Raw genomic sequence first — 21,359 nt, forward strand, 5'->3', positions numbered from 1 at the left:
AACTCAAGCAATGCAAAGAATCTGACTTTGCCGTTCTCGTTATGTGGAGCTTCCAAGAGTTCTAAGGATAAAATTGAACTAGTCTCCTCTTGCTTAAGAGAAGTGATGATTCCCCCATTGGGCACTGAGCAGGGTAAAGCCTCTGTGTGGGAGGCAGGCATGTCCCATCAGGGAGGATGAACAGGGTGGGGGCTGACCTCCATACGACACCACAACAGAGGGATAGACTCATGTCCCCCCACAAACTGTCTCACCAAAATGGATAATGCACATCCAAATGGCAAGGATTTGAATCTCTTCTCCCAAATGAGCCTACAGAAGTAAAGATGGCCTGTTCCAATATTTAGAAAAATGCCCCATGTGGTAATGAGGGGAAGGCAAGGCACCTTTACGACATGTCACCAGACTTCCAAAGCTGTTTGTGACCTGCAGTTAAGCAGGTTTCCCCTGGGGGAAATCTTGCCGGGCTTGGTGAGACACCATCCGCATTAAACGTCCCTCAAATGTTCCAGAAGAGATTATATTTATATGCTTGTTGTAAAACAGGATTGTTGAGGTTTGGAAAGATATCAGTTTTCAGGGGAACTTGGCATTAGCAGGTTTTTAGAGCATGGGATTTGGTTACAAGTAATTCAAGCAAAGATTTGGTATTAAACGACTTGAACTCAAGGCAACGGTGAGCTGAGCCTTTAGGGGCTGAGTGGTTGGTATCTTAGCCAGGCACGAGCCCTCGCTTTGCTCTGGTCATTAGGAAATGGACCGGCTCTGGTCAACCAGTCAATGGTGTGCCATTGTGATGGCATTTGCTGCTCTCCCAAACACATTCCCTACGGACAGGATGGGGTGTTATTGAAGGCAGGGCCTTGATGATGATAATCTGACTCTCACAACCCAGAGTGGGCTTCTGTGTCCAAATACAGATTTTAGGTTCTTTGAAACTATCGGAACATGGACTGTAGGTTCTGTTAAATGTGGTGCAACAACTCTTCTGCACCAGGGGATAAGGAAGATACTGGCTACAGAGTCACGGGCCCACGGGAGAAAGGACACAGGAAGTACCACGAGCCTGTGTTCTTAAGAGCACACGCATTCCCAAAGGCGCACACCTGGTCTTTGGAGTCGAAAATCTCAATTATTTAAAAAATCCTTAAATACTGGTAAATGCGGTAAACGACAGCACTGCTAAGATTGACTGGATTCAAAATGTTTGACCTTTAAATGCCAGAGACACAGTTACATGATGCACTGCACGAGCCAACTGTACAAAGCCCGGAGACGGTGTGGGTGTGCAGGGAGTGTGGCTGCATTGCTATGCAACCCGAGGACAACTTTTGCAAATATGGTTGTTTCTGTTGTGTGAATTCTTCCAGTTGTCCCCGGGGGTATGTAGCAGAGCCCGTGAGGACCTTGCACTGACACGGAACGTGGACGCGCACCGCCGAAGATGTACCTTTGTTCCTACTCAGGTATGTTGTCAGGGGATGTGCCCTGGCCAAACGTGGGTTGTTTCTGAAGAGTGAATTATGTCCCCCACCTAGTCACCGTAAATGGAGATGCCCCTCAAAATGAATGCAATGCATTTTGGTCCTTCCTTCCTTCCTTTCTCCCTTCCTTCCTTCCTTCTCTTCCTTTTCTTTTCTGTAGCTAAATGCACGTGGGTTTCCCCCACGTTTTCTCTTTCTAAGGGACCTGATTTTGGTACTCCCTAACTTCAAGACTTGCATCATCTCCCATGGGCCACAGATCACATTCATTCTCTCGGGAGACACTTTCTGTCCTCGGCGCTCACCCGGTATCATTCCCGGACACACACGAAGCTCTAAGCCCATCAGACTCCTTACCAGGCATGTTCACGTCCCCTCTGTGTCTTGTCATATGTTCTTGCCGACTGCAAGTTCTGGGCCCATGTCATTACCTCTAAAAATCCTTCCGGGACCCGCCCTTCCCACTGGCCAAGGGCTTCAGCCCTCCTCTGCACCCCCCAGCAGGGTGCACACCCCCCCGGGGCAGCCCCGTCTTACACTATAATTTCTTGTCTCCGCCAGAGGCTGACACAGCACAGGGCTGGGCACACAGAAGGTGCTCCATAAATGTGTGAGGAGTGACAGGCAAGTATTTCTGCCGTTGCCACGTGCCACTCCCTGAACTGCTCCAGGACTCTGATTTCCGGGACTCCCCGCTTCCCGAAGATCACTGCTTCTGCTCAGTGATGTCTGGGCCGGGCTGCACAAAACCCTGGGCTCTCACCACGTCCCTCCCCCGATACAGATTCCCTGGAAAGATGGGCAATCCCATGCCGTGGACTTCTCTTTCCTGGAGAGCCGACCTCCAGAAGGGTCCAGGTCTGGCTCCTTCACCCTGTATTTATGGAAGGAGGCATGAGGAGGGCTTTGACTTCGTGGCTACGTCCGCCCTGCAGAGGCAGCAGCAGGCCCGAGGCCCCCGCGCGTCTTCCAGGCCAGGGCTTCGGCCAACAACGCAGCGAGGGCAGCTGGCTAAGGGGTGGACCGGCTCTTTCCGGGCTAACAGGCCACTTGGCCTGGAGAGAAAGTGGGAGCCCGCTGGAGATGTGAAGAAGCTTACAAACCACACTGCTCCCGGCCAAGTTCGTCCTCTGAACCCCTAACAGCAAACCAGGACACCGCCTGCGCCCATCCTCTCCTCGCGGCCAGCTCGGCCCGGGGTCCTAGGCCAACACCGGGGTGTTCCATGAAAACCCTTCTGGCTTCAGGGCACGAAGAGGCTGACTTTGGTGGCGGGACAGTGCTGCGCTCTATTAATGTCATAAAGGCTCTTGGCTCAGGCTTTCAGGAAAATTCAGGTTGGCGGTGAGCCCCTCGACACCTGAAACACCGAGTCAGGTAGGCCTCTTGGGGCTGAAAAGGGCCCGTGAGCCTTAAATTCCGGGTACAGAGGATGCTGCTCAGCACCAGCCCCCACCTCCCCCATTTCCCTAGAAAGAGGTACAGAGAGAGAGGAGTCTGCGGGAGTCCTTTCCAAGCAAGTGGTGGCCGGACGATGGGAGGGGCCCCGGGGCCCAGCCGGTGGGTGTGGGTGTTTAGCGCAGAAGCTGGAAGGCAAGGGTGTTCTGTGCTGCTGATGGACAGACGCCCGCTGCGCCCGCAGCTGCCCCGAGTTGGGTGCATTTGGAGTCTCCCCATTGGCACCAACCTACCCTCCTGGAGACCATGGCCCCTGTTTTGTGCTGCCCCTCAAGAGTCTGCTGCCCCGGGACTTACAGAATGTCCCAGATGTCTGAAAAGGACACGCTAAGAGTACCTGCATCCTAGGATTATTATGAGGGTTGATGGAAACGCCACCCCAAAACACTCAGCATGGGGCCTGGTACGTACTCTGTAGGAGGCACCAGCTGTTAGAGGACTGTGGACCACTGTCATTACCAGGAGCTGCTCCCGGGGGACCCGGCAGGGTCAGCCCTGCTGGAGGAAGCGGGGAACCCAAAGCAGGCCCGCCCCCAGAGCTTGGCATTCAGCGCTGTCTCTCTCTGGCTCTGCCTCAGCCTGGCTCCACTCCCGGGGTATGAGGCGGGGTGGGAAGGGTGTCGGGCTAACTGTGGTTAGCGGCCGAGGGGCCAGATGCCACCGGCTCCCGCAGCCAGGCTGCCGGGGGCACAGGTGGAGTCGGGACCCGAGCAAGTGTCCCCGCGGGGCCCTCTGAGTACCGGCTTCCTTCTCTCGAACAGAGCGTCCTGGCCCCGAGCCAGCCAGGGCTGACATCCTCTACCAACAGCCTCGTACATCTGTGTTCACGACCTGAACACAGTGTCACCGGATGGGAAGAGGCTGCTTCGTAAATACCTTCGGAGGGGCGGGTGGCAGCTTGTGTTGGTCCCTCAGAGTCTTCCGAAGACAGGTTTTGAGAATTTCGTGGAATGAGCACTCTGTGTGCGGCTCTGAGAACAAAATGAGTCAGCCCTCGAATGAGGCTGCAGACTGAACTGTCTGGAGAATTAGGGAGAGATACAGGACGGCTGAAGCGGAGATACTTAGGAAGGCCCAGCTTTCCGCAGAGTTTTATCCCGGTGTCCAAGATCATCTTTCTCAGGGAATAGCGCGGAGGCCACCCGCAGCAGTCCCCAGGGCACTGATGTTTGAAAATGCAGAATCCCGGGTCCTTCCCAGACCTTCTTGGACAGATCTCCGAGGAGGGAGTACAGGAATCTGCATTTTGAACAAGCTCCCTTGGTGATGCTTGTGGATAATGAAGTTCAAGAGCCAAAGGCTCTGTTCCAGGTGCTTTAGACCTTGCACAAAGGTGGTGGGAGCCACAAATGTATCCAGGACCTCACTCTTCCCTGTGGTGCTCGTGGTCCAAAGGATATGAGCTGATGCAGGGAATATCTGGCACCTGATAAAATATCCTCATTAAAACCATAGGCAAACTGGCTATCCTGCATTTGGGTTAAATTCTAGAAATGCACAGCCACAGGCCACACCACAGCACTGGCTACCTGCTCCCACGTGTGTAAAAGGGTGGCAACCAGACCATGGGCACGGTCTGTTCTTTCTGTCTCCTCTCAGAGAGAAAGGCACCATGAAAAAGAAAACTAATGTCACAAACATGAGGAGAGAGGTTTACTGCTCAGGGTGACAGAAGGCTGAGCTGAGGGACGCCTGGGTGGCTCAGTCAGTTAAGCATCCGACTTGAGCTCAGGTCACGATCTCATGGTCTGTGAGTTCGAGCCCCACGTCGGGCTCTGTGCTGACAGCTCAGAGCCTGGAGCCTGCTTCGGATTCTGTGTCTCCCTCTCTCACTGCCCCTCTTCTGCTCATGCTCTGTCTCTCTGACTCTCAAAAATTGAATAAATGTTTAAAAAGCATTTTTTCAAGACAAAGAAGGCTGAGCGGAGTCCCACAAGGAATGTTCCACTGGTATCAGGTGGCTGAAGTCAACTTCCCTCATGACCCGGCCCATTTCTAAGTAAAAACAGGTTGGCTCTTAGTGAAACATCTTTGGGAGGTCAGCCGAGCATGTGATATACAGACCCCAGAAGCCATGACCCTCACCTGAGCTAACAGTTCCTTTAGTGGGCCTTAGGGCTCGGAAATTACCTCTTTCCAGAAGTGTAGGAAAAAGCTGGAATAGTTGCAGAGTGACTGAAAAAGCCACCAGGGGCTGGGATTAAACCTATATTTCTGATCATGTCGGGCTAGAAACGGAGCCCTTAAGTGTGGGGTTAGGAATCGGATGGCCCCTCCAGGCCAGGCTTGATTTCCAAGCTTCCTGGCATGTTCTCCCACCTGGTCCAGCTGTCCCCCAGAGTCTGGGCCTTGAACCTTGAGCCTCATGCTAGACTAAAGTCAAGTAAGTAATCCTAGGCCCCCTGCTCTCGCTGTTTCTGAGTGTTTTACCTGAGAAACCCATGTTACTTTTGATAAATTAAATCACCAAATGAGGTAGATAATTCGCCTGGGAAAAATGAAGCCAGGGGAAGATTTTATAGACTGCGTATAGATGAATACCAACATCCAGGTAAGGGTAATTATAACAGAGTTGGTTGGTGCTGCCCGTCAATGTGGTGATTTTCTCCTTACTTCTCCTTGGCTTTTAATGCCTGTCTAAATGGTAATGAAAACACCCTCTCAGCTTATCTAGCCTTTTGTCTCCATGACGCCACTATAACTGGTTTTATTGTGGGGTTGTTGTTTTTTTGTTTTTTTTTTTAGCAGTCCCAGGGGTCTGGCAAAAGTTATGACATGTATCTTTAAGATACACGGGGGTGTGGGTGACACGTCTTTTGTTTCTTAGCTCAAGAAGAGCTAAAAGAGATCCAGTTGCTTCCAGGAGCTTAATATGTTGCCCACATGGAATAAGCAGGAAGAGGAAGTGACATTGATGAAAACACATTTTGCTGCTTGAACTTGACTGTCTACTAACCTCATCCACTAGGTCGCTACTGCTCTGTTGGCCAAGTTTGAGGATATTTGTGTGAAAAGGGAGCTAGGCGGATTCAATTGTGCATATTTTCCTGGCTCCTTACTTGTCTTCGACCTCATTGGTACTTGTTTGGCGTTGGGACAAGGCGGGGGTGAACAGCTACCTGTCACTAGGAAAGAGCCGCAAAAATGAACGTCTACGCGTGCAGCCCAACGTGCCCCGTATCAGGGCAAGTTTCCAGTCACACACAAAGTCACGTCTGGGCAGTGGTGTGCTGGTAGATGCTTCTACAACCAGCTCTCAGGGCAGAAGTCCTTCCTTGTAGCCTTTGTGAATTTTCTTGGTGTAAATATTCTCACCACGGCTGATTTCAAGCTACCAACGTGAGATCCCTGAACATGGAATTGGGAAGGGACGTGCCCCACTGGCTCCCCAAGGCAGGTGTGAGCACACCTCCAACTATAACCGAACGGTGCCAGGGCATCAGAGGCTACGTCTGTTCCCGTCCTAACCTGCATTAAAACCTTGAAAGTAGGCAAGACGAGGCCGGGATCAGCTCTCTGTTTGTCAAAAAGGGGAGCTGAGGTGAATAAGACATCTTTGCAAATAGATTCACACAACATTTCCCTGTCTTTCCGTACGGGGGCCACCTGGCAGTAAAAAGCGTCGGGCTCTTCCCAGTTGGTCCCTGTTGGACCGTGTCCTCCCCTCTGTACTTCCAAGGTCAGAACACACAGGGCTGGAAAGAGAGAAGGAGCCATCGGAATCTATTGCTCCCCATCCTTTCCACCCTGGAGGCATCAGAAGGGAGCGCTGAGAAGTAACTGTTCTTAGCCTCCACAGGTCATCTGAAATGGTAAACAAAGATGGATGGGCCGAAAGCATGGCCCACACACCTTGGCTTTTAGTCAATCAAGAAGGGGCTGCGAATGGATTGGCATAGTTATTGAAGTTACAGTTTTCAATGAAAATGTCACTCTCCCTTCATTAGCACGGGGCACTTTCTCGATCACCTGGGACAGCCTCTACTTTCTGTTGATAGACTCAAAGAGAATAGGAATGGAACCCATAGGATGATGGAATCCAGTGCCTTAGAATCAATGCCAAAACCCTGCTCAGGCCAGTTCTTGGGGGTGCATCACACAGGATGTGCTGGACAAGATGTGCGACACGAGGTGAAACGCTTCCTGCAAATTCAGGTCACGACCAGGGGTGGGGGCACCAAGCAGCTGCCTTCCTTCTGCCTCTCCTTGGCTCCAACAGTTATGACATGTGAATCAGAAGAAGGTGACTTCAAGGTCAGACCTCCAAGAACATTATTACATGTATTGCCTGCCTATTTAAGCCATTTTCATGCTAAGATTGTCTACACACACAAACGTCAGCTTTTGGGGGGAAGAGAGGGACCAGAGTTTAATCCAATATAACCGTGTCTCAGACAACTGCTTGACCACAATTGGGTAGCCACTAGTTGCTAAACATTTTCCCCTTGGGCTCAGAGTCCCAAGAGTCCCGGCTGAGCACAACTGAGTGAGTACCAGGTGGATAATATTTGGGTCAAAGCAGCCACCACGACCATGTGGAGAACAGCAGCCATGCTAGACGTAAGGCCAAACGGCCACTGCCAACCTTACTTGCAGCATGACCGATGTCCCATGGAGACCGCCTCTTTTCTTCAGCATGGAGCCCAATGCCTACTGGTTAGGAAGCAGGTGGACGCCATGCTTTCCCACCTGCCACCAGCACTGCGTGTCCTTGATCATGACTGGACTCAGTGTCACTACTGGGGAGCCTCTGGTGAGCCCAGGCCCTCAAAGGAGCTTCTCAGAAAAAAAAGCCAGAGGAAGCAGCCACAGTCATCCTTTGGTGCAAAATAGGGACAGTCCAGCCTCTGCCCTTGAGGAACCAGGAAGCAGGCTTCAGAGCCCCTACAAGCCAGGGAACCGGGACCGCTGGGCCGGCCAGGTGGGTGGCAGCTGGGGGTGCCCACCCAGGACCCCGAGCCCCCCCTCCCCGCTTCTCACCAGCTGTCTCCTTCCTCACTCTCCAGCAGGAGCGGCGGCCTTCACTCGGAGACCGGCAGAATGTTCTGGCTGTGGGAGTCGCCGGTGAGGCCCGAGGAGTGGAGGGAGCGCCGGTGGAGGATCCGGTTCAGGATCTCTTTGCAGCTTTTGCGGTACTGGTGTCGCAGCAGGGAGTACACAAAGGGGTCAGACGCGGCCTTGCTGTAGGCCAAGCACTTGGACAGCACCCCCCAGTGGGAGCCGATGGGCACCGAGGAGGACAGCTCCACCAGCCTGCGGAGACACGGGGAGGCCGTTACTGAGAGCACAGCCTCCTGGCGAGCCTCAGCTTGCCGGGACTGCGTCCTCAACAACAACGATGGCAACTGCGATTTACAACAGTAACAGTAACGGACGGTGGACATTCGCCAGGCACTTAGTTTGTTCCGGCTACCGGACTCACTGCATACTTTACATACGTGACTTCTTGGACACCACCCCCCCCCCCACCACCACCACCCCTGGCCGGAGATGTGACTATCTCTGTTTTACGAGTGAGGAAACAGATGTCCAAGGAGGCTAAGTAATTTGCCTAAGGTCTCACGGCCAGCACATTGTAAAGGCAGGATTTGAACCCAGGTCTGTCTGACTCTGGGGCATAAGCTTACCTGAGAAATAGGCTAGTGGCTAATAGTGTCCTGGCCGCAGGCTCCCACTCTCCTGCTGTCCTGCTGTGTGACCCTGGGCAAGTCGCTTCCCTTCCTTGGGCCCGGAGGTTTTAGATGAAAACCGAGGCAGTTAATTAAGACCATCTCTACAATCACTGTAACCGGAAGAGGCCGATTCTCTGCTTCGAGTCCGGCTCCGCCCTCCTGAGAAGGTGGCCTGGGAGGGAGGTCTGCGAATAATTTTGCAACCATTCTGCCAGTTCCCAGTACATCTTGCATCAGGAAGAATCTACAGATGAGGAAGGCCTCTTCCTAGGGTTGGGATTCGGGGGGGCCCTTGGCAACAGCAGCAGTCAGGCACCCTAAAGTGACCCTCATTCTTTGGGAGGGGACAAGGGGAGACACAGCCCATGTCTCAAAGGGGTATTTTTCTGTAGGTCCCCCAGTGCCCATTGAACAACTCCATTTAATGGTGCTAATGCGAGACTGTGGGGGAATAAAGGCCTTCCTCTGTGTAATGGAACCCCCCCCCCCCCAAATCAAGTTCCTACTCTCCTTTCTCTACTGTGTCCAGCACCGTTGGCCATATTTGGACATTATGCAGCATTGGCACAAGGTAGAAAAGGCCACAGACTGAAGATCATAAGTTACCCTCTGTCCGCTGTCAAATGAGGAAATTGAGGCCCAGAGAGGAGAAGGGGTTGCCCAGCGTCACACAGCAGATTGTGAGAGAGGAAGGTCCAGCGTCTGTGCCCTGGGATCTGGCACCTGTATTCTCCGGGGGGAGGGGGTGTGTGCAGGATGATGGGCAGCAGTGGTTCTCAGTGTGGCGGGCCGCCCAGGTGAGGCCCCGGCTTCAGAAAGGACTGAGCTTGGGCTGTCACTCTTTGCGGCCAACCTGCGTGCTTTTCCTGGCTTCGGGCCGAGGCTGTGGGGACAAGCTCACGAAGGGAAGGAGGAGAAAGCCGGCAGGATTTGAGCCTCCTGTGCAATGCCCCTTTTTTGAACAGCCCCTTAACGAGCCCGTCTGAAGCCCCCCATTTGGCCTCCTGTTTCGGGCGCCATTGGCTACCCTTGCCCTCTGACCTCGTGGGGGGACGTGGCCTCGTTTCTGCTCATGTCCTTGTTAGCCCGGATGGGGAAATGGAGCTGTTAGCATTTGGGAAAGCTGTACTTTAAGAAACCTATTTTGGGAAGTGAGGACTTGAAGGGGACGAAAACCCTGAATTTAGAATTCACACCTAATAATGACAATGGAATAGCTGAATGCCAACACATTGTCGCTACACAATGCCGAATGGCCTTTCCAAAATGTCTGCTCTTCTCTGTGTCGCTGAATTCAGTTCTTTGCATCCCTGGCCCTCCCGAGAGGATTCTTGAAAGAGCCAAGTATCATTAAGCCATCCGGCAAGATCGGCAACATTATTTGCAGGCTTTGTAGATTTCACAGGCTAAAACTATTCAGGGCAATGTAAGATTTCACCACTGGATAATTAAGAGATAAAATCTACTTCAATCGCTTCTCGGAGATTTTATGTGAAGTCTGAACCCTCTGCCTGGTTCAGTAATAATCATTGCCAGCTGAGTGTCTACTTTGAGCAAAACAACTGACGTGCACAATCTCTCCTCTCACAATTATCCTGTATCCTGTGTCCTGTAGGAGGTATCATTATTCCCATTTTGCAGACAAGGAAATCAAGGCTCAGAGAGCCAGCGAAACCCGGTTCCACTCTACGGCTGCCCAAGTCCTGACTAAAGGCCACGCTGGGACTCAGATCCGGCCCCGCAGACTGGACCCGATGAGCCCTGCATCTCTCCCAGCCCCGGGACCGCTTCTCCACGGTTACGCGCTCCCCAGAACCTTGTCACTTGCCCCCGTCCACAGTACACACAATGACTCCCGTTCCGAAAAGCCAGTGTGTGGCCCTTGTCAAGGCCTCCGGGCAAAGAGATGCTCTGGACCAGCACAGGCCCGGACACTGCTCTGGTGTGGCTGCTGGGCCAGCCTGAAGTGGGGATACCCCTTCCGTGCTCGGGTGTGGCTGGCTGACCCACTTCCTGCCTTTCCTGTGCACATGGGACCCCCCCACCCCACGCTGTGCACCTGCTGTGGCTAGCTTTGCTCGGACCTAGCTCTGACGGTTCCAAGTCTCCGTTTGTTTGAGGGGACCGAGAAGGGGCAAGGATTTCCACATTGCCACAACTGCTTCTTTCTAATTCTAGATCTGGGCAGGGATAGCACGTGGTTCCCTCCAGCTGACCTTTTACAGAGGGAATCCTCCAGCCCATCTTACACCAAGTCTAGCTCCGCTCACCCCCTCCGAGCGCCCTCCCCTCCAGGAGAGGGAGATTGCCAGTTCTGATCAGTCATATTCTCCTCGTGGGCAAGGTCACTGCGTGCTAGAAGGTTCCTGCCATGCTCTGCCTCTTCTCTCTCTAGTGAAAGAAAAATCCACGTGGTGGATTACTGAACTCCCCTCTCCTGCCCCTACCGACAGCTCTGACCCACGAGCCCTGGGTTTAGGGATTATTGGGCTTAGGTGCAAAGCAGTCCTTTGTTTTCCTTTGCCATATCACCTCCTGGGTTGAATTATCTCCCCCAAATTCATATGTTGAAGTCCTAACCCCCAATACCTCAGAATGTGACCTTATTTGGAAATGGGGTTGTTGCAGATGTAATCAGTTAAGATGCGGTCAGACTGGAGTCAGGTAGGCCCCTAACCCAGTGCGCCTGGTGTCCCTATAAAAGGGGGAAATTTGGACACAGATGCACACGGCGAGAAGGCCATGTGAGGGTGATGGCAGAGATCGTGTGATGCTTCTCCAAGCCAAGGGACGCCAGAGACTGACAGCAGACCCCCAGAAGCCAGGGGAGAGCCCTGGAACAAACTCCCCCTCATCCCTGGCCTCAGAAGGCACCAACCTTGCCATCACCTTGATCTTGAACTTCTAACCTCTGGAACTGACACGATGCATTTCTATCGTTCAAGCCACTCGGTTAATGGTAGCCTGAGGAAGCCCATGGGTATGTAGGAGGCTGTTAGGCAGGACCGGTTGTTGTTGCCTTTAACAGCACAACGTGGCACCGAGCCCCCACCCCAGTCCTAGAGCCCCGTGTGCAGCAAGGTGGACGCCGGGGTTACAGAACCGTGAGGGCACTGCCTCTTCCCTGAGCCTCCTGCCCCCAGCCCCTGACCTTCCGTTAAGCACCGAAGTGACTCTCCATGTACTTACTGTCTGGGATGTGAACCAGAAAGACCTCTGCCAGCAGGCCCTGTGCAGGGGGAGACATTTATGCTTCTCTGCTCAAAATACACCCAGGCCTGCTCCCAGAGCCGCAGTTCCTCGTGCATGTCCCCTGGGGTGAGAGCCCACACTCTCATCAGCAGGGCAGGGGGAGGAGAGGGGAAGGGGGCCAGGAATCTGCTTTTCCAAGGGTTCCAGGCGACTCTGAGGCAGGTCAGGTCAGAGTTGCTCTGTGAGCCCCTGGGGGCGTCCCAGCACTGCCAGGATGGTGGGAGGTGTGAAATGCTACAGGGTGTGGGCCCGTTCACAACTCGGAAGCACAGCACAGAGATGTGTATTTTTCTGACTCAGGGCACTGCAGAGCAGATCCCCGCAGATCCCCCACCTCCACCGGTCCAATGTGCCCGGCCGCCCTTCTACACCCCTTTGTTCTGCATTTGTTGCAGGGGGTGAGGGATTCTTCCTGGGAGCCATGCTCTTCTCTCTTGGCAACAAACCCTCTGATCTGGGTCACTGGCAGGTCTCTGTCCTGGCTGTCACAGCCGAGGGCTGGAAGCCCTCCCCTCTCATCCCTCCCCTGCAGGCCCCACCCCCACCCAGCATCCGGGCCAGTCCCCGCCTCTGGAAGGAGGATGGGGGTACATTTGCCAGAACTCCATTCTCTGGACGCCCAGAGAGACCAATGTCTCAATTCTGCTCGACAATGAGAGTCCCCAAAGAAACCAAGTTCTGGGGTGAGGATAGGAACAGTAATACGGGCAGCTGTAGGCCCGGCAACACTTCTGGGTCCCCCAGGGCTCAGTGCTTCAATAGCCACTTCACAAACACTGCCTCAAGCCCCTGAGAGTGCTCCCCCTACGGTACAGAGGAGGAGCCATGGCAAAGTGATGCGCCAGTCCACATGGCCTGGACGTGGAAACACCAGGATTTGAAGCCGGGGCTGTGGGCGCCAGGGACCAGGTGCCTGCCTGGTGCCAGGCTGCCCCTCCCACCTCCTGGACCCCGCTCCAGGGTACCGTCAAAGACCTTTACCTTCAACTCTTACACTTCACGTGGTAAACTGGCTCTTTGGTCCATTTTGAGCTTATTTTGTGTAGGGTGTAAGAAAGTGGTCCGGGTTCATTCCTCTGTCTGTCGCTGTCCAGTTTTCCCAGCACCACTTGCTGAAGAGACCGTCTTTATTCCACTGAATATTCTTTCCTGCTTTGTCAGAGATTGGCTGACCATACATTTGGGGGTCCATTTCTGGGTTCTCTATTCTGTCCCACTGATCTAAGTGTCTGTTTTTGTGCCAGTACCACACTGTCTTGATGATGACAGCTTTGCCATGCAGCTTGAAGTCCGGAATTGTGACGCCTCTGGCGTTGGTTTTCTTTTTCAACTTGGCTTTGGCTATTCGGGGTCTTTTCTGTTCCAAACAAATTTTAGAATTGTTTGTTACAGCTCTGTGAAGAATGCTGGTGTTGCTAGATTGCTTTGGGTAGTACAGACATTTTCTCTTCCAATCCATAAGCATGGAATGTTTTTCCATTTCTTTGTGGCTTCTTCAATTTCTCTCATAAGCTTTCTACAGTTTTAAGCACATAGATCTTTCACCTCTTTGGTTAGGTTTATTCTTAGGTATTTTATGGGTTTGGGTGCAATTGTACATGGGACCTATTCTTTGATTTCTTTTTCTGCTGCTTCGTTGTTGGTGTGTAGAAGTGCAACTGATTTCTGTATGGTGATTTTATATCCTGAGACTTTGTTGAATTCACGTATCAGTTCTACCAGTTTCTTAAATACAGAGAACTAGCTGGTGGTTCCCGAGGGGAGGTGGTTGAGGGGATGGGCTAAATGGGTGATGGGCATTAAGGAGGGCACTGGTTGCGATGAGCACTGAGTGTTGTATGTAAGTGATGGATCACTAAATTCTATTCCTGAAACCATTATTCTGCTATATGCTAACTAACTTGGATTTAAATAAAATTAAAAAACAAAAACAGAAATAAAATATCATTGGACATAAAAAATGAAAGAAGTGGTAAATTGGCACCCTCTCTTTCTATCTTACATGCCTCCATCATCTCTCCTGCCCCCACTGCTGTGTGCACACGCACACGTGTATACACACACATGTACACTGGGCACCAAAAGCAACACGGGCCTCAGAACATTCTTTGGGAAGCCAGCCTCAGGTCTGGAGACCTTGGTTTGTGTATTTGAAGACCTGTAAGTAATAAGCTGACACTTTACATTTTCGTGAGACATGAGAACAGAAGGCATTTTATTAAAAGAGTATTAACTCTGGACAACCAACTGCATATTAAACCCCTCTGCCATCTACATAATTCCATGACTTTGAAAAGCCACAACAATGGTCCTGTCAGATCCACTAATGCTTCAAAGCCCCACTCTGGTGATTTGGGACAACCATAATTGTTTCTAAGCATATGTTGCTGCAAAGATAATAGCCTTACAAATGCTTCTAGACATGTGAATTTTAATTCAGAAAAATTTAATTAGAGCTTTTGGACGAGAATCTGTTGCAGATCTTCAGACTCTGCTCAAACACTTGGAAAAAGTCAAATGTGACCTAGCAGGGCTTTGAGGGACACAAGAGCCAGTGTCTGTAATAGAAGGTAGTGGGGGCGCTTGGGTGGCTCAGTCGGTTAGGCGTCCGACTTGGGCTCAGGTCATGATCTCTCGGTCCGTGAGTTCAAGCCCCGCGTCGGGCTCTGTGCTGACAGCTCGGAGCCTGGAGCCTGTTTCAGATTCTGTGTCTCCCTCTCTCTCTAACCATCACCCATTCATGCTCTGTCTCTCTCTGTCTCAAAAATAAATAAACGTTAAAAAAAATTAAAAAGAAAAAAGAAGGTAGTGACTCTTATTTAGAGTAAAGGTGGAGATTTCCAAGTGTTTTCCACGGTCATCCGACATGCTCCAAGGTACAGGTGCAAGTGGCTCTTTGCTTGGTACAGTTCAGGGACCTGTCTTTCTGAAAGGTATTTGCTGCACAGCCGGCACTGTGCCAACCAAGTCTGCTGATGGCTCCAGCTGCCAGAGCTGATGGCCTCTGGGTCCTAGTCTAGGTCTACCCAAGCTGCCGTCAGCCGTGTGGGAGGTCAGAGGTGACTCCATGCAAACCCACCACTTCTTCTAGTGAAAGGTCTCACGTGCCTACCTGTCTTCACCTATGGGTGCTGTAGGTGCTACGCCGGGTTCACACCGAAGTGCTTGGGCACAGGAAGTTAGATGGGTACCCACCCTGCAAATGGCCATCTCTGTATTTCCAGTTGCCTGGTCCCCAGGCTCTGGACATGTAGCCTGGCTGCGAGGCTAAATTATTGCCAATAGGCTCGACACTGACCTTTAACCCTTGATTCTGCCAGTGGCTACTCTTGTGACCATAGATAACTCATCTCACCTCTCTGAACCTCTGCAAGGTAAGGATTCTAGTGCTTACCTTGCAGGAGAGCTGTACTAGGTGCAACCAGGTAGGCATTGGTACCTCCTAGGTGCATTACAGGTGTCCAATGACAGGTGACAGGTGCAGTTATAAAGACTTTGTGTTCTTCAAGAAGGGAAGCCTGAGAACCTATTTGAAGACCCGAATGGTTCTTGACTTGAGACTGACGCTTTCTTACCTGAGAAAGTTATCAGGCGGATGTGACTAACTGGGGACAAAGAGAAGGACCCCCTCCCAGCCCACCAGGTCTCGATCAACTCAAAAAGGTGGCAGAGGTCACAGCAGAAGCCCCCTCTCTTCTCCAGTGTTCCAATTCTGCCAGCTCCCGGGGTTCACCACAGGGGTCCTGATGTTGACCTGAACTCTTGCCCGTGTCCTCACTTGTAAGGCTGGAATGGGTGAAAGTAGCAAGGCAGGCCACCGGGACAGTCACTGCAGTGGTGGGAAATATTAGTGTCTCAGCTAGCAGCTCAACGTCGGGTTTAAGTGACACTCGAACAGCTTGCTCCCAATCATCTCCAAAACTGCACCAATATGGTTCTGAGTGGGTCAAGGCACAGAGTGCCTTCCTACAGCCTTATGGGAGCAGAGTGGGAACCACCATGTTCCCAGAAGAGAAGCAGATCAGTGCGGCGTGAGGCTTTGCACAGGCTTTGGTTTCAGGCAGACCCGAGCTGGAACCCTGGCCGGGTCCATTGCCAGGCAAGGCTAGTTCCCGTCTGAGCCTCAGTAGCCTCATCTTGAAATGAGGGGGTGATCGAGGCACGAAGAATGGCACAGCCCCAGGCACAGAGCAGGGACTTAACGGGATTATTCTCAGAGACACGGGGCTGGTTCTTTTCCTCTGGATTCCACACGGTCAGCCAGTTACTGCCTCAGTGGTTTTGACTGTTATTTCCATGCACAGGAGGGAGGCAGAGCATAATCCAAGAGACATCTAAGCAGATTGCCCTCCCCAACTGGGTGGCCGTCAGCCATTCCGTTGACGACTTGAATAGAGCCAGCATCAGAGGGAAGAGGAATTCGCCCCCGGTTTCCCCCTGCCCCACTGGTTGACTTGAGATGTCTTAGCTCAGTTTCTCTAGCCCTTGGACCTGGTCCAGCCCTTGGACCTGGTCCAGCCCTTGGACCAGGACTTATACCATCAGCTTTCCCAGTTGGCTGGGCCTTCAGATTCAAGCTGAGCTACACACACCAGCTTTCCTGAGTTTCCGGCTTACAGAGGGCAGATTGTGGGACTTCTCAGACTCTTTCTTTCTCTGTCTCTGTCTCTGTCCCTCTCTCTCTCTCTCTCTCTTATCTATCTATTATCTATCTATCTATCTATCATCTATTATCTATCTACCTATTATCTATTATCTATCTATATATATTATTTATCTATTATCTATCATTATCTATCTATCTATTATTTAGCTATTATCTATTATCTATCTATCTATCTATCTATCTACCTATCTATCATCTATTCTACTTGTCTGTTTGTCTGGAGGGTCCTTATACAACACAGTCATTGACAAGCCTTGGTAATCTACCCCTGGTGGGTAAGAGGGTTCTGGGGCAGGGGCTCACGGAGCCATGTCTGCATGCCAGGCACTTCTCTGCCACAGCCACAGACGTGAGTGAGAAGCAGGGGAGGACCTTTCTGAGAGCTTGAAGAGCTGGTAGACGGCCCACTGAGGTTGGAAGCCCAGCCCCACCACTGACTCAGTGGGAGACTCTAGGCAATGCAACTGCCCCCCTGCAACCCTGTCCTCGGTTTCCTCCTGGGTGAAGTGTGTGTGTGTGTGTGTGTGTGTGTGTGTGAATGAGAGAGAGAGAGAGAACTGGAGCTGTGGTTCTCAACACTACTCATGACTGGAATCTTCTAGGAGATTTTGAAACCACCAATGCCAGGAGCCACACCTGGCGATTCTAATCTCCAAGTTGGCAAACCACCATGCCAGATTAGGAACTGAAGACGGCACAGCCCGTGTCTCACCTCCTCAGGCAGGGGAGACCTTCCTTCACTGCACGCCCCCGCCACTCCCAGCCCGGCTTCACGGTGCCTCTCAACACATGCTCAGGCTGGCCACCGACGCTTGGTCCCAGCTGGCCTGCAAGGTGCCTCCGGCTTACGCTCCCTGGATGAGACGCCCACGAAAGGACCTTCCACTTCCAGTACCCATGGCTCTAGGTTCTCCATAAGGAATCATTTCCTGCGAGAAGTTAAATTCTCAACTACATTTCCAGAGCAGGGCCCGTCTTCAGCTTCTTCTGAGACGGGGGCTCGAGTCTACACTTGGAAACTAGCTTGCGAAGAACAGAAGAATCAATCGCCCCCAGAAGCGCTAGCAATCTCCATGCCAGTGTTGGTGGGGAGAGACTGCACTGCGTTCCCTGCATGGGTTACCTGACGTATTCCCTACCAGCGATTGAGTTCTGCAGGCAATCCACGTGTGGTTCTCAGCCCGGACCCTCAGTAACACGGGACACTTTGGGGCAGGTTCTCTGGGAGTGAGCACGAGAGTGAATCCTGCCCCACTCCGACCCCACCGCACCCCGTGTGGCCGTGTGGACATCTGACAGTGGAAATGTAGTTCTGATGGGACCCTGGCCATGCCCAGCACATGCCTAGAGCCCAGAGAGCTCCCTATGTGTGATGAGCACGCTGGCGTATGTCCATCCCCCTGGGGTGTGCCTGGGACCTCCAGTGACCATCAACATAATGCATCTCACCAGAATCTCTTCTCCCCTCAGTCGCAGAAGGGATGTAGGGGAGGGGTGAGGAGGGGGTAGGTGGTTCCAAGAGGGGTGTAACTTCAGGGGGACTAACCATGAGGATCTGCCAGCCACAAACTCCCCTGACACCCCTGGTTGGGGTCAGATATGTCCCCTCATTCAGGCCCTCCAAGAGCCCCTGCCTCAGTGCACCTGTCCTGGTGGAGGGAGACAGTGATGTGGCCACTCTGTATACGCTCCTAGATAAACTCTGATACTGAGAAGGACATTGACCGTGGAGGGAAGGGAGGCAGGGAGTTCTGAGCACTCTTGCAGGGCGTCAGGAATGGAGATCCCAGGGGGTTCCTGGTCAGTGAAGGATGAGTGATAAGAGCAGCCAGAGGTCAAGGGAAAGAGGGTGCTGGGAGGAAGGTCATCGACACACCTCATACCCCAGACCTCCCTGACTAAAGACCAGTGCTGTTCAATAGGAAGAGAAGGCAAGCCACAGATGGGAAAAGACACAGGTAAAATTAATTTTAGCTGTATATTTTATCCCAGATATCACCATTTCACTATGGAATCAGTACAAAAAGCGTATGTATGCTCATGCCAAGCCACGAAACCCAATATGCATTTACTACGGTACATCTCAATTCAGACAGGCCACGTTCAAGTGCTCTAAAAGGACCTGTGACCGGTGGACCCTACACAGGGCTCTAACTGCCTCATGCTGTCCCTTCTGCTTGGATTGTCCCTCCTGCAGAGCCGAGCCCACTTCACAAGCCTGGTCCAGGAAGCTCCCTCCAGGAGAGCCACTGGACCCTGTCCCTATCAGATGACATGACACGGTGTTCTGTTTGGGTATGAGGGCCATGTCTACAGGGTCAATGTCCCCTCAGAGGGCATCTCTTGCAGGACCGCACCAACCCATGCCTCCTCTGCAGGGCCTTTTATACGCTGCGCACAGAGAAGGTGCCGGAAAAAATGTGTGTCAAAATGAAATGAGGGTATGTTTGCATATTGGATGAGGTTTGCTTAGGATCTCTCCTTTGTGCCTATAAGAAAGCCAAGACAGGGGGCGCCTGGGTGGCGCAGTCGGTTAAGCGTCCGACTTCAGCCAGGTCACGATCTCGCGGTCCGTGAGTTCGAGCCCCGCGTCAGGCTCTGGGCTGATGGCTCGGAGCCTGGAGCCTGTTTCCGATTCTGTGTCTCCCTCTCTCTCTGCCCCTCCCCCGTTCATGCTCTGTCTCTCTCTGTCCCAAAAATAAATAAACGTTGAAAAAAAAATTAAAAAAAAAAAAAAAAAAAAAAAAAAAGAAAGCCAAGACAGGAGCCGGATAGGGTGGTGACAGCCGGGGAAAGATAGTGCCTGCAACGAACGGTCCTGGGAAAGTTGGGCAGCCACGTGCAAAAGAATGAACCCGGACCGCTTCCTTACACCATACCCCAAAATAAACTCAAAATGGATTAAAGACCTAAATGTCAGACCTCAAACCATAAAACTTCTAAAAGAAAACACGGGCAGTAATGTCTCTGACATCAGCCACGGAAACACTTTTCTAGATCTGTCTCCTCTGGCCAGGGAAACCAAAGGAAAATTAAGCTCTTGGAGCCACACCAAAATAAAAAGCTTCTGCACGGCAAAGGAAACCATCAACAAAATGACGAGGCAACTAGGGAACGGGAGAAGATGTCTGGAAATGGCTTATCTGAAAAGGGGTAACATTCAAAGTATATAAAGAACTTCTATAGCTCAACACACTAAAGAACAATTAACCTAATAAAAAGACGAGCGGAGGACCTGACTTGACATTTTTTTTTCAAAGAAGATACACGGATGGCCAATAGACACATGAGAAAATGCTCAACATCACCCATCATCAGGGAAATGCAAATCAAACCCACAATGAGGAATCACCCCACACCTGTCGGAATGGCTAAACTCAAAGTGACCAGAAACAACAAGTGTTGGCGAGGATGTGGAGAAAAAGGAACCCTCGTGCACTGAACTGGTGCAGCCACTGTAGAGGTTCCTCAAAATATTAAAAGAGAAGTACCATTTGATCAAGTTATCTCACCACTGGGTATCTACCCAAAGAAAATAAGAACACCAATTGGAAAAGATATATGAACACCTGTTCATAGCAGCATTATAGGTTCAATAGTCAAGATGAGGAAGCAGCCCAAGTGTCCATCGATCGACGAATGGAGAAAGAGGCGATATATACGCACAATGGAATATCACTGAAGCATAAAACAGAATGAAATCTTGCCATTAGCAACAACGTGGATGGATCTAGAGGGCATTGTGCTAGGTGAAATAAGTCAGTGAGAGAAAAGTACTACACGATTTCACTGATGTGTGGAATTTAAGAAACAAAAGGAGAAACCAAGGGAAAAAGAGACAGACCAAAAAAAACCAGACTCGTAGGTACAGAGAACAAAGTGGTGGTGGCCAGAGGGAAGGCAGGTGGGGGGAAGGATGAAACAGATAAAGGGGATCAAGAGTTCATTTGTCGTGGGGCGCCTGGGTGGCTCAGTCGGTGAAGCGTCCGACTTCAGCTCAGGTCATGATCTCACAGTCTGTGGGTTTGAGCCCCGCGTCAGGCTCTGTGCCGACAGCTCGGAGCCTGGAGCCTGCTTCGGATTCTGGGTCTCCCTCTCTCTCTGCCCCTCCCCCGCTCACGCTCTGTCTGTCTCTGTCTCAAAAATAAATAAAAACATTAAAAAAAATTAAAAAAAAGAGTTCACTTGTCGCGATGAGTACTGAGTAATGTACACAATTGTTGAATCATTATACACGTGAAACTAATATAGCACGGTATGTTACTTATACCTCAACAAACAAATAAAATTAAAAATTTGCCACCTCCCCAAAAAAGAAAGAAAGGCAACAGCTGGGGAGATGGTGGTAGTGGGGCCGAGGGTAGTTTCACCAGAGCCCTATTTTGTATCTGTGAGGTTTTCTCGGCATAGCTTTTTCTCCTTAGTACGTTGCCATTCATCCCCATCAAGGATGAACGGTTCTGTGAGTATTTTTAAAAATCCCAAATGCATCAAATCCATTTGGAGGGAGCATATTGCATTGCGAACCTACCATTAATTTTACTGAAACGTTATTTTCTGGGCACCATTAGAGCAACCGAGCTATAATCAGAAAAAAGGAAAATTTTGTTGGGAAATGAGATTAAGCCAGAGAAAAATCCAATAGTTTAAAGTTGGAGCCACATTACCTATTCTCCTCTGAGGGTTCAAGTTCCCGTCATTAGCCCACAGGTCCCCTTTCCTGTGGGATCTAAGAGGAGGGGCGCCTGCCTGCCCTCCCCTCCCGGTGCCTCCCTCCACAGTGGATTTGATGCCCTCACTGCACGCACCAGCCAGTCCCAGGTCGGC

General features: G+C 51.5%; 1 protein-coding gene across 1 annotated transcript in view; it reads right to left on the minus strand.

Moving 5' to 3' along the window:
• Positions 1-4,800: 4,800 nt before the first annotated feature.
• GPR26 (G protein-coupled receptor 26) overlaps positions 4,801-21,359 on the minus strand; it is a 28,891-nt gene continuing 12,332 nt past the window's right edge. Inside the window, exon 3 of the mRNA XM_030335526.1 lies at positions 4,801-8,195. Coding sequence (XP_030191386.1) covers positions 7,964-8,195 — 232 coding nt within the window. The 3' untranslated portion in view covers positions 4,801-7,963. The remainder of the gene's footprint in view (positions 8,196-21,359) is intronic.

The sequence above is a fragment of the Lynx canadensis genome, chromosome D2 (genome assembly GCF_007474595.2).
Source record: "Lynx canadensis isolate LIC74 chromosome D2, mLynCan4.pri.v2, whole genome shotgun sequence".
In the NCBI taxonomy this organism is placed as follows: Eukaryota; Metazoa; Chordata; class Mammalia; order Carnivora; family Felidae; genus Lynx; species Lynx canadensis.